The sequence below is a fragment of the Molothrus aeneus genome, chromosome 1, assembly GCF_037042795.1.
Source record: "Molothrus aeneus isolate 106 chromosome 1, BPBGC_Maene_1.0, whole genome shotgun sequence".
Classification (NCBI taxonomy): domain Eukaryota; kingdom Metazoa; phylum Chordata; class Aves; order Passeriformes; family Icteridae; genus Molothrus; species Molothrus aeneus.
In genome coordinates, this window is record NC_089646.1 from 96,687,788 (window position 1) to 96,701,425 (window position 13,638).

The window sequence follows — 13,638 nt, forward strand, 5'->3', positions numbered from 1 at the left end:
CCGCCCGGCAGGCCCGGCACCCGCGGCGGGGCGGGAGGCGCGGGGCCTCATGGGAACTGTAGTTCTCTGTGCTCCCGCCGGCGGGCCCCGGGGCGATGAGAATTCCCGGCGTGCTTCGCGCGCAGCGCGGGGCGGCGGGCCCGGGGCGGAAGCGGGCGGACTACATTTCCCGAGGTGCTCGGCGGGCAGCTCCAGCCGGACGGGCGGGCCGGCGCGGCGGTTGAATGCGGCGGGCGGAGCGGCGCGATGGAGCTGGCGGCGCTCGTCAGGAAGCTCGGTAATGATGGCTCCTCTCCCTCCCGGGCCCGCCGCCTGCGGCCCAGCAACGCTCTGCGGGAGCCCTGCCTCCCCTGCCCGGCCTCCGCCGCCCCTCGCCGCTCGTCTGCCCGCTGCTCTTCCACTCCGCTCCCCGCGGCAGGCGCGGAGGGGGCGGCGGCGCTGCCCTAGTGGGACACGCTTCCATAAGGAAATGCCAAGGGCTTCCCCATCAGACACGGTGTCTTTCCATTCAGGGGGCTTGGGTAACTTTTTGTTCGGTTGGTGGGTTCGGGGCAGCTTTCCGTACCCACCACATACCCTGGCAGAGGTTCCGGTACCAGGGTAAATCCGTAGAGGCGCATTTGGCACCGGATTGTATCAGTATATCTTATAATGTGTCACTGCTTTATAATCATACAAACACTTCATGAGGTTGTTGCTGACGAGTGCTAATCGTATTTGTTTTCCTGGTAGGGATAATACTGGCAGCTTGTAAGCTGGCTGTTTTTCACTGCATTTCTGGCAGCATTCTGTTTCTCCAAATAAGAAAAAAGTTATGTCAAATAATTTTATGGGTTTCTTAATCACTTTTTTTTTGGGGCAGGTCATGAACTGACAGAGATAAGAGAGCGATCTTTGAAGGCTATTCTGTTTAAACTTGACCACAACTTGATTTCCTATGCTGATCTGGTCCACGAAAAAGCACTTTTTCGTAACCTTTTGGAGTGGTTCAATTTCCCAGTCGTACCAATAAAAGAGGAAGTGTTAAATTTTGTGAACAGTTTGATCAAGGTATGACATACTAGCATTCATTTATTTTTAAACTGTATGTTTTTAGAAGGCTGAAGCTACTTGGATATTACTTGACTTTGTATCTCCATGTAACGAGATTTTCAATGTTTTACAAAGACAGGAATAATGAAGCCCCTGTGTGTAGACCAAAATTAAAACAATTACAGTGACTTCAAATGGATGAGAGAGCTGAGAAAAACGTTTTTTCTGGATCTCTGCTTCAATTTCTCAGCTTCTTCAGTTTCTCATCTAGTGCTTCATTTTAAACTTGGAGCATGATTTGCAGCTAAGCATTTGCATTGTTCCTGGAAAGTAAAGATTTGAACATTGTTGCAACTAATTTGAGAAAATATTACAGAAACTTCAGATAGCTCAGATTTTTACATGCTTGTGTTTTAATCGCTAAACTGCAACTATGCAGAGTTAAAAAAACAACTCTTCCTTGATACTGACGGACAGATGTCAGGATTTAACCCCAGCCAGCAGCCAAGCCCCACACAGCTGCTTGCTCACACCCCACCAGTGGCACTGGGTTGGGAGAGAATGGGATTGGTAAAAGGGAGAAGACTCATGGGTTGAGATAAAGGCAGTTTCATAGAAAAAGCAAAAGCTGCACGCACAAGGAAAGCAAAACAAGGGATTCATTCACCACTTCCCATGGGCAGGCAGGTGTTCAGCCATCTCCAGGGGAGATGGCACCCTCACATGGAATAGTGACTTGAGAAGAAAAAGACCATCACTCCACATGTTCCCCCTTCCTCTTCATTTCACCCCCTTTATAGACTGATCTGCTGTTGGAACAGCTGATCTTTAAGGTTGCTGACAGATGTTCTTTAACCTTCCAACCCAGGCCTTTTTGTGATTGTGTAATATCCCTCCGCTCAGCTGGGGTCACCTGTCCTGGCTGTGTCCCCTTCCAAACTCCCCTGTACTCCCAGATCCCTTGTCAGGACAGCAAAAAAGCCTTTGGTTCTGTGTAAGCCCTGCTTAGCATTAACAAAAATATCTCTTTATTATCAACCCTGTGTTCAGCACAAGTCCAAAACACATCCCTGTGCCAGCCACTGGGAAGAAAATGAACTCTACCTCAGCACAATGGTCTAAATGAATGAAGGCAAAATATAACTTAAGAATTTCAATTTTTTTTCTTTCTTCCCCCTGCTGTTCTCTATTCCCTGCCCCCCCCATCCAAAGACCTTAAGACTCTTCAAACTAACTTGGTCAGTTATTTATCTTAATGTAGCATCCACCTGCTGCCCAGAAAATGATTGGAATTGGTGCAGTGGAATTCTTCTCTCAGCTTCGCTCCGACGTGGATCCAAATTTGCAGGCCATAATTGATGGGATTATGGACAGACTGTTCTTTCTTTCTTCTGAACTCCCTTCTAGTTCTTCAGTATGTTATCAAGCTCAGTCTCAGCCTTCAGTAGATCAACCAGGTAAATTACCTCTTTTAAACTGTAATTTATTTTATATTAAAATAAAGCAAATGAAAAGACTTTGAGAAGTTGATGTTTTCTGGCATAGCAGGCGAATTATTCCTGAGAGATCAGTGAAGTGTGTGCTAATCAGATTCTGCCAGAGACAGTGTGACCTTAGCTAAATCACCTGGTGGCATTCCTGTAATGGAATTCCATATCCATTTCCTCAGTGTAGAATATCTGTTTTCTATAATGTACAAAGAGCATGACACAACTTTCAAGGACAGCTTTATGGCAGCAAGTCTGTAGCAACTTCAAATAAATCTGTAATTTAGCTGGTATGCTTTGCTGCCGTTCTTTGTATAGTGGGCTCTAGCTTGGAAAGCAATTCAAGTCCTATGACCAAAGAAAAAGAAAAAAAACAATAGTTGATCCTAATAGAATGATTTTTGAACCTACAGTAGCTGTATGCTCTATGTACTTAGTATTGGATAAGCATTTGTCATAGAAGAATACATAAACTTTCTTTAAAATGTCACATTATGTGTGAAGTGCTATTGCTTGCATCTGTTACCTAGCTCATTATCTGTCTGTTACAATGATTTACATTTCCTTCTAGATGCAGTCTAACCCATTTGGCTCTCCTCTTCTGCCTTAAAAATTTTGGAACAGAGTTTGGAGGAGAAAATTACATATCATATTACATTACCTCCTGCTTATTGTGGGAAAGAGAGTGCTGTTACACAGTGTGTGTAGCACTAATGACCACACCCCTGTCACTCATCTCTGCAGTCACAGAGATAAAAGTAATTTTTTGGTGGTTTCTGCCACCTCTCTAATGCTTGGAGATTTAGTTCACTAGACTTATGTGCCTGGTGATTAATTTTTAGTATTTTTTCCCTCCTATGCCCACACAGGGGCAGATTTTTACTTAATTTTTCTACTGTATGGAGAAGAATAATCTTCTACATGTGCATTCTTAAATTATATCCTTCTGAAACTACTCAGTTGAAGTTATTTATACTGTAAATTGTGTGCATGTGTGGATGGAATAATCCTAATGGTTCCTAGCAGGAGTGTTGTATTTTTCTTTCTGATTCAACTTAAGTTACTGGAAAAAATTACTGTAAACTAATAACCTGGCATTATCTAGTTTGATCCTTTGAACCAAATATTATGGTCTGGAGAGATTACTTTTAGTGTTAACATTTCTTGTGTATTTCTTTATACAGTTTGCATATGAATGACATGGGGCAAAATACATTTATACAAGAGGGCAACTTTCTAGGTGACCTAAGAAGACAGCAGTTTGGTAGAAAAAGATTTTAAGTAATTAATTTAAAAAGTTAATTTTATTACTACATAGGTAGATTAAAGGAAAGCCATTTATTTGGCTGTCAGTCCTCTATCAGGCTGTGTAATTGTTTCTGCTATTGTTTGGATGGTATGCTAGTTAGTATAAAAAATGGAGAAAAATGCACCCTTTACAGTTGCAGAATATGATTTAAAAAAAACCAAACATGGACACACTCTTTTTGCTCCATTTTTCTGATCATCTGAGACCATTTTAACCTATTAAGGAAACTGCTTTAAAACTCAAGGGCAAGAGGGAGGTAGTTATGGAAAAGCATGAAAATAAATTCAGGAGTTTTTTTGTGCATGTGCATTTTTTAAATTTACCCCTTTTTTTATTTTAGTTCTGCCTCAAGAGGAATTATTCACTGGATATTTTTGTCAAAGTAGAAGTCATCTGCCGCAGTTAGAAATATCTCCCAAAAGAACAGTTGGTATGTGTAGTTATAAAAGAGTATGGTAACTACAGAAAGAACTTGGAGTTGTAATTCAGATGGAATTCCATTACAAATGTGGATAGCAAAATTGGCTCTTCTTTTTCCTTTTGTTATTCTGTGAAATCTAACACCACAGAAGCTACAATTATAATGCTTTTAAAAATGACATTCATCTTAATAGATATTTCCCTTTTCCAGTAAATAGTGTAACTCTTTGGAATATCTAAAGTACATTAGAAAGTGCTGCAGTTTTAAAAATTACTTAAATTGCCACTGTTTTCCAGATGATCTGTGTTTCATAATCAGAAGTGGCTTAAAGGATTAAGTACGTTTTATCGTTTTATTTCAACAAAACTTAGTCTGAAATACCTTTCTATTTTTAGAAAACTGGTTTAGGTGCTAGGGGAATCTTTGCTTTGTATTTAAATGAAAACCAGTGTTATGTTTTGATTTTTGGTTGTTTTTTTTTTGTCAAATGATATGGAGTGTTTCACTGACAACCACAGATCAATAATATTTTGGCAAGTCTTTGCCTGTACCAGTATACTAGTAGCAGCTCACAGGAGAGTTTCTTATTCAAAATACAGTATGGTGCTGAGATCTAGATTTTAAAATGTGGCTTTGCAGTTACTGTAGGTAAATCACCAGTTGAGTTTTTAGTAGTGTATCAACTATCTTAGGAACTGCACAATAATTATTACAAACTTTTAAGTTAGAAATAGCTTTAAAGATATTTTCATTACAAAGTTATTATGTGTCATAATTTTGTAAGAAAAATAATTTCTACTGCTTGAAGAGTATAACCATGAGGTGAATTTTCCATTTTTAGAGGTCATGCTAATGCATAAAATATTCTTTAGTAGCAGATAAAAAACTTATGATTTGATTGAAAGCATGATGTGGCAGATTGAGTATTCTTCCACTAATGTGTTCATTATTTGGTAAAGCTTTCCCCAGTAAACATATTTCATTAGGATTTGGTATGACCTTGGTGATGTTTCGGTATTTCTGAAAAGTCTAAAAGCATTTGAATTTGTGCAAGCCTGTGCTTACTAAAATATATCTCTGTATAAGATAGTATATTGTTTATAGGTTTTTTATTTTGCCTTGAATGTATACAATATAATATTTCTATAAAATATATTTCAAGACATCTGCTCTGGTTTTTTTTGCAGTGAAATGTTTGAAATTTTCCACCTTTCCTTGGCTAACTCTGACTTCAACAGATAGACATGTTCTTTCATCAAATGAAAGGTGCAGTAATAGAAACATTACAATTTCCTTGTAGTTTTTCTTTTTCAGGATTAATGGCTATAAGTTTCTGTCCTTCTGCATCGTGAGCTTGTTCTTGTAAATAGCCCAGTGAGCTAATTTTTGATAAATGGTCATAAAATCTGGGCTGAAGCTGGGCAATATCACTCTCCATTTTTTGTGTTTAAATCAGAGTGTCTTTGGGTCTTTTGTTCATGACGCTTCAGTCTGTATTTTAAATTTCTTAAGTGGATCAAAGATTTCCTTCAGCTGAAATAAAATAATTACTTACTTTACCCCCATGACCAGTTGGTAGGAAAATCCCTACTTTTAGTAGTAGCTTTAGGCCAGTAAGTTTAGATACAGGGCCTTATCCAAGCATTGAGTCATTCCAACTGACTTTCTGCAGTGACTTTTTTTTTTCTTTAATTTAGAAAAAGTGTTTGAAGTCCCCCAAGGGAGAGTTCTGTAGTTGGGATTCCTTATGTGTTGTCACAGAACTCTGATAGATTTCTAGCATAGTTTTTTTTGTGTGTGTTTGTTTTTTCCTTTTGAAAGATCTCTGAAGCTGGAGAACCTGTTTAATATTTAATTTCCTTTATGCTGGAGTATAGAAGAGGAACACAGATCTGTAACACTGGACATATTTGATTTTTTACAGTGATTTCAGAAACAATGGTTTCTGAAACAATTGGAAAAAGTTAAATAGACTGTCCTAAAGATTCTTATAATTAACTAATATTCATCTTAGAGAATAGCTAATAAATTTCTCCCTTTTATGGAATTTCCCACTTATGTAATGCAAGTGCTTTGAAGTTATACATGAACCTTAGTAATGAAAGAAACTTTCTTACTGGTATGAGTTATATTACTTGCTATATACCATTGAGATAATCACTAGCTTCACAGGGAATTTCCAGTAGATCTTATTTTAATTTCAAATTCAGAATCAATAAAGTTATTTCTCCTCTTGTAACCAAATTTTACTTGTGGGAATTGAGTTTGTTCTTTATTGTATATATAGCTAAGGAATAATTCAACTGAAAAAATGATATGACAATAGAATTACAGAGATTTTTTTCTTTAGATTCTCCAGTGTTGTGATGATAACTTTCTTGTAAAGACTTGTTCAGGCTAATAATTACTGGTTGGTTTTCTTTTCATTTTAATACGTATTTAAATATGTAGCTCTTTGAGAAGTAACAACCAAAGTTTAATTTGGAGTACATGTGAGCTTCTTCAGGATGTGATTATGCAAGATTTTCCTGCAGAGATCTTCCTTCAAAGGCCAAAGATTGTACAGGCAAGAATTCACATAAAGTTTTTATTGGTATAAGCTGTGCCAAGGATGAATTGATGCAAATGATTCAATTTCGTTTTAAACAAAATAGTTAAACAGAAGTACCTTCATGCTAACTCCAGGTGCATAGGAAAGGACATTGTCTATATATTGCAGTTTTAAAGTTTTTTGCTTCTAACAATGTATATTGCTAATCACTAATTAAGTGCTTTCTGAAGGAATACTTGGTTTCTTCTGAATAAGATAAATGGTGTGGCTGTTGTCTGCACACCCTCTAATGGGCTCCCATAATGAAAGTGGTGACTTTATTGGAAATATAATGTGAAACTTGGCTTCTTCCTTAGGCCTGGTAGTCTTGCATTCAGTAATGAAACAGTAGTTGAGCCTATTTATTCTTTGCTGTGATTTTGAAAAACACTTGGAAACATTTTTGAACTATATTTAGTGTAAGACTTGCTGGCATGGTTGTTCATGATGATGATTAATGTTCAGGTCTTGATGTTGGTGGTTTTGTCTTTGCAGAGCCTTTTATCTCTTCTAAACTTGGCTTTTGGAGGAGATGGGAGACACCAGTTGGCTTTGCAGGCTGTGTCATGCTTGCAACAGCTCTGCATCTTTTTGAGAACTAGGCTTAACTTCCATAGGGATCCAAGTTTTTCTTCCTCAGAGCAAGGTAGGTATTTTTAAGTATTTGAGATACTGTTGTTTTTACTACAGATAAGATTGTCTAAAATGACAGAAAAAACCAAAACCAGAACCTTATGCCAAATGTGATCTTGTGAAATTGTTTTGGTGTTCAGTGCTATTAATATTAATTTAAAAACTTGGAATACTTGCATTGTTTTAATGTACTTATTCAGTTTTACTTTCCTGTGATTCCCCATTCATCAACTTCTCCCAGTATCCAGTATTGTTTGTATGTCAGCAGGGAAGGGATTTTTAACTAAAACGAAATTGAATCTGTAAAATCAAAGTGGGCAAAGTTTCAGAAAAGCTTTCAAGCTATTAGTACTTAACAATGTAGTTACTAATTTCATGAGCTCTGTGAACTTTTTTTTTTTATGCTGATGGCTAAAAATAGTTTAATCATTGTTTTTAATTTTGCAGTCATGAGGGATGTTTCACAATGCTCTTAATGCTTAAATGTTGTAGCTTTAATGGTGTAGATTACTTATAATGGTCTTCTTGTTTCTATTCTGTCATCTGAATTGAGTCAAAGCTTCGTTTCTATAAATTGGTAGTCTGGTTCTCTTCATAAGATTGCCCCTATATTTGGTGTCTTAATAAATGGTACTGGCTGCTAATTCAGTTATAACATCAAGTCCAATAGCCTTACCCAGACACTGTGTTTCTATTTTTAAAACTCAAGATTTATGATTCAGCTGGAATCTTCAGTGGTGTTTGCCTTGGAATTTGGTTTCCAAACTCTGCTACTTGCCAGTTCCAAGTCATCAGTATTTACCTGGTGTTTTTTTCCATATCCTGCCTTAGTTACTTTTACTGTTTACTACGTAGTATCTTTCAGAATTATGGATACTTCTAAGGGAAACTATGTTCTTTATGTTCCATAAAGGCACAGCTTCCCAGAATTCATCTATATCTTACTGTCAAGAAGCGAGGGGTGCTCCTGGTTCTCAGAATCCGTCACCTGGAAGCAGCAGTCCTCGGCCCTCTGTAATTGGACGGACAGTTCAGCGTCCTAGAGGAGATGGTCAAGATTGGGATGCAGTATCTTCTAGGTGAATGAAACAGGAAATAACTTACCCTTCAGTTAAAAACATTTTAATATAGGATTATATTATCAGCTCCTTGTCAGTATGTGGATTGATGCAATGGTTTTGGTAACTTGTGAAGATTGAACCCATGTTTATGAATTAAACCTTTCTTGAAGTGGTGTTCAGAATACATAAAAACATTGCCACATTTTGTACCCAACCACCATTTTAAACAAAGTCTCTTCCTATCAACTGTTATTACTTGTGCATGTATTTGTAAGACACAGAAAAGCATATATTCAGTCTATTGCTGGAGAGTCAGGGATTTTTCTTTTTTTCAGCAGATGACCTCATAAGTTCTTTTAAGTGGAATGGCCATCCTGTAGGTAACAGTATATAGTATTGTCAAAAATGCTCTGCTGTATAAAGATTTCTATTGAAGTCTTTAAAATTTGTTGTTAATTGTGGCAACAAATTTCAGTTCTATAATATTTGTGTAAATATTTGATTCTTATATGAAATTATAAATAATCTGTATACCCTCAAAATGTAGAAGTTTTTGTGTGTGGTTTTGTTGCTTGTCTTTGCCCAACTTAAAGACTTAAAGCTGCTGTTCAAGTACCAATGTCTTCTAGTATGTGGGATTTTGAAAGTCCTTGTAAATCTGTGTGCTTGTTGGTAGTTCATTTGAGTCTCTGTGATGTATGGGCTTAGTGATTGAGTACCTCCTAGGTATTCAAATAGGCTGTGATGAGAATAGCTCAATTGTAAATACGTCTTGACAGTCATATTAAAAAGTTACTTTTATTGAAGTCTAATATATTAATTTTTATCATGTAACTAATATGGCACTGCCAATGAATTCCAGGCTTTATGTCTTCTAGGCCCTGGCCATTTTCTGAAGCTGAACAGTTAACAGTTTAATAGCAGCTGGTGTATATTGTGCAAGAGAGAGTGATGGCCTGGCTGTCAGTCTAGAAATGAAAGCTGCATAAGAATAAGTACCAGTTCAGGTAGTGATGAGACTTCTAGAAACCAGGGAGTGCTAGCTAATAGGGGCATTTTATGAGCTGTTTATGACTGCACACCTTTATCTTCTTGCATCCTGTGTGCTGCAGTAGACCTACTCACTGCCCACAAATCTCATTTCTTACAAAAATATAATTTAGCCTAGAGGTAGCATAAAGAACAACATGATGTTGAATAGAAGATTTGATAGAGAGAAGTGACAGTAGTGTTGTTGTTCAGACGTTTCTTTTTGATAAGGAAGAGCTGCTTTTAGTGAATCTTGTCTTTTCTTACAAAATTGTTATGTAAATTTGTTTATTGCTATTTATTTCTATATTGTTATTCTATATGTAACTCTTCTTTTCCTTCTTCTTTAATCTTGAGACTCTTCAATCTATCTGTTTGTCTGTTTCAAATTCTGCCTGGAAACTTAACCTTTCCTCTTCTGAATTGTTTTTGTGATTGATACCTCTCCTTCCTTTTCCTCTGGTAAGTTCAGCCAAACCCAAACTACATATTGGTGAACTCTTCTGTTTTGATTGCAGGTTTTCTGTTGACTTCTTAATCAGTCGGGATTTAACTTCTTACACATTTTTACATCTTTTACATTTAATTAGACAATAGAATGTAACACAGTCATACTACAGTTTCTTCAGCTTGTTTAAAAATAAAAAAGGGAACCAACCAAGCCCCAGTTATTAGTCATACAGGTTTTTAAAGGATATCAAAATTGCTAAACATTGTTTGGGATAAGAAAACTTTAAAAATATGTTCTGATTTTTATTAATTATAATGCTGATAGTGTAATTAGATTATTGTTAAAAATTAATACAGTTATGAACTATATATTGTTCATAATATATGAACCATATATACTATATTTAATGATATATTCATATACTATAGATCAAATATTTCATAATTTAAAAAATGTCTATAATTTAATAGCATTCCATATACTTTGTAGTATATACTTGATTACATTTAAGGCTTTCTTGGACAAGGAAATACTTCCTTTTTACAGTGCATGCGGTAGTCCTAAGGAGTAAACAGAGCTCATGCTTCTTAGTTTTTCTTCTAAGGATTCTTGTGGCTGGCTATATAGAATGGTTTTAATATAGTAAGTATAATTCAGGCTGAAATTTGATTTAGTAACTTGTATTGCTTCAAGCAAGTGATAGATTTTGTTCATAAAAAAAAAAAAAAAGAAAAAATAATTTCAAATCAACTGATATTTCTCGTGATAACGTGTTCGTTGCATGTGTATTTCTTCCAGTACACAGTGCTAAGTGATTTTGAAGATGATTGCCAAAACATTTGGCATTCACTTGTTGTGATACTACCTGTTCTGACATTTAAAAAACCAATGAAACAAAATCTCCCTCTTCTTGCAACACTGGTAGATAGCAGAGAAAGTTTGGGATGGGAGGAAGGATATGCTTAAGGCAGGAGTTATGAAAACACTAAATGCTGGTTGTAACATCTGTACATATGTGTTTTCTCTTTGCAAGAGTTTATTATGTTTCTTTTTTTTTTTAAATTTCTGTTTTAAGTGGAAACAGTACTCAAGCAAATGCAAACTCCAGAGTCTCTCTGCATTCCCCATTTGACGTAGGACGTACTGACTTACCAGATATTGAAAATGAGGACACTTTGGAATTACAGATGAAGCAGCTTAGCCTTCCTCAGTTTTGTGTTTCCATCTTGGAAAATGCAATACCTCTTCTAAGAACAGGTAAGAAAGTTTTGAGTTAAGTGTTTAACTTGCATCTCTTTCCCATCCTTCATACAAGATACTCTTGAGAAGTTGGTCAATGAGGTGACTACCTCAAATAAATAAGGCACAGATGACTACTGATGTACTGTGGCTAGTTGCAACAGATCTTTTCTGGAGACTTTGTTCAGGTCACAAAGCTTGAATCTTCTGATTGATTTCCAGAATTGCTGCAGAAATTTTAAGTGTTTTTTACTGACAGTGGCAGGAAGTCAGTGTTTGGTGGAAAAATGGTGTGTCAGGATAAAATGTCATTTAGGAAGATGGAAAAATAACCACTTTTAACCAGAGGCATTCTCCAAAGGATTTGTTTAGACATAGAGTTTTCCTCCTGTTCAAGAAATAATAAACAAAAATTCTGGTGAAAGTCTTGTTTTTATTCTTATGAATGCAGTAACAAGTGGTTTAAGGAACATAAGTAATGATAGTCTAATTGTAAATTTTAATTTATAGAGGTTCTAAATTGCAAAGCCCTTTTGGAGGACAATCTTTTTGCTCCAAGGTTGTCTAAAATTGTATTTAACTGTAAAATGTTATGTAATTCAAAACAGGTATTGGTAAATGTGGTCAGGGTTTCAAATGTAGGAGCTGGAAATGTGCGTCTGTCTATGGCTAGAATACTAAAAGCTAGAGGCTTCGACTTATATATATATATATATAAATTCTATGAAATGTGTGTGAAAATTATTCAATTCTTTTTGTTTTGTTATAAACCAACTAAAATGAATTAAAGTTTTGTTTTTCCCTTTCATAATAATGGTATTTAAATATTAATTAGTCACAAGCACATTCATGACTTCTAGCATCTTTTATTTATAATGTAAAACTGCAGAAAATGTATTTTCTATCTTTTCCATTTCTGGTGCCTGTCACTTCAAATCTGCAGAGTTAAAAGACAGTTTTTCTACATTTCAAGGTTCTTTCTTTCAATCTTATAATAGAATTAAAATAGTTTTACTTTCTGGAAAGGTGGATCTGTCTTTGTTTATCTTCTCCTTAGGTTTTTTACACTTCTTAAACTCTCCTTGGTGATATTTCTTCATTCTTCCACTATGCTGTAATGAGACACAGATTGTAGAGAAGCTAATATTTTTATCCTGTTCCTGTTGATCTGAAAGCCTGTGATCTGAAGGCACACTGTGAGACAGTGTGATACTGTGAGACAGTAACACACAGTTTCTCATGTGGTTATATTTTCGGTTGTTATCTTTAGTGAAATCAACAGGCGTTTTTATGAAGATTATTATCAACTTATATGGTAGAGTGTAGATTTTAATCTAGATGTTTAAATTACTGGGTAAAGGAAAAAACCAGTAAGCTTATTGTAAAATTTGCTGCCTTTTATTTTGCAAAATGATGTGTATTTTAGTTAAGCTTAAATTCTGTTCCTTGTGGAGATGTTCATTGAAATTTTTCTTCCTTTGTGCTGATCTGCCTTGTAAGCAAAGTCATTGCAGAAATCAGTAGTGGTGTGGGCTTGTTTTGGTTTTGTGGGGGGGGTTTTTGGGGATTTTTGGTTAAAATGGAGAGATTTATTAAGTTAAATTGGCCTAAAACAATGGAAAACAGAACTTCCGTGAGAAAAGTAACACCAAGCTTTCAAAAAGACTTTGTGCCATTTTCTGTCATTTCTCACCCAAAGCAGATCACTGAAGCTACAAATTGCAGAAGCTGTGGTCATAATCGCTACACATCTAGTCACTTACAGAGATAAATTTTTTTTCCTCAAGTATATCAGCAAGGTTTCTGCAGTGTGTAAAATTTACAAGAGATAGAAAAATCCACAAAGAAGTTAATGTTAAATTATAACAAACAAGTAGAACTTTATCTTTTTTAAACAGATTTTGTTTTGAGCATTTTGAAGGATGCAGAATTTTTCATCTTAGTTAGAAGATACATTGAAAATTCAATGCTGTTGTGTGAAATCCATCTATGATTTTAAATAGAAACATACCATCAACAAGTAACTAAGCCAACAGTTGCACTACACTGATTATTTAAGGGAAACTGTCACCGTATGGTTCCTTAAGATGTCAGACAGTTTTGGCATCTTCACTTGTGTGAGGTTGAAAATATTTGGTCTGGCTCCAGATATTCTGCCTTGTTCTTCATAAAACCTTCTAACTCCTCTGTTTTCTCATTATGTGGGTACATTAGGAGGAGGTTTATATTTGTAGTAAATGTAGGCTGTAGATTTCTAAGCTCAGGCCAAGTTTCTTTGTGGCCACATATTCAAGCTTAAAATTGTACAAAGGATAAAAGTTGCTAATGGACCAGATTAGCCTTGTTATTAAGAGACACTCAGAAGAAGAAATGAAAATTAATAAAT

At 36.1% G+C, this 13,638-nt stretch overlaps 1 protein-coding gene across 2 annotated transcripts in view; it reads left to right on the forward strand.

Annotated features, from left to right (window-relative positions):
• Positions 1-246: 246 nt before the first annotated feature.
• Positions 247-13,638, forward strand: part of RTTN (rotatin) — a 79,401-nt gene continuing 66,009 nt past the window's right edge. The window contains exons 1-9 of one of the 2 annotated variants that reach the window (XM_066546152.1): positions 247-277; positions 863-1,050; positions 2,294-2,489; positions 4,169-4,258; positions 5,437-5,515; positions 6,701-6,815; positions 7,335-7,485; positions 8,386-8,551; positions 11,089-11,270. In XM_066546152.1, the coding sequence (XP_066402249.1) occupies positions 247-277; positions 863-1,050; positions 2,294-2,489; positions 4,169-4,258; positions 5,437-5,515; positions 6,701-6,815; positions 7,335-7,485; positions 8,386-8,551; positions 11,089-11,270 (1,198 nt within the window). Of the gene's footprint in view, positions 278-862; positions 1,051-2,293; positions 2,490-4,168; positions 4,268-5,436; positions 5,516-6,700; positions 6,816-7,334; positions 7,486-8,385; positions 8,552-11,088; positions 11,271-13,638 lie in introns of both variants that reach the window. The other variant, XM_066546157.1, reaches the window with a different exon arrangement.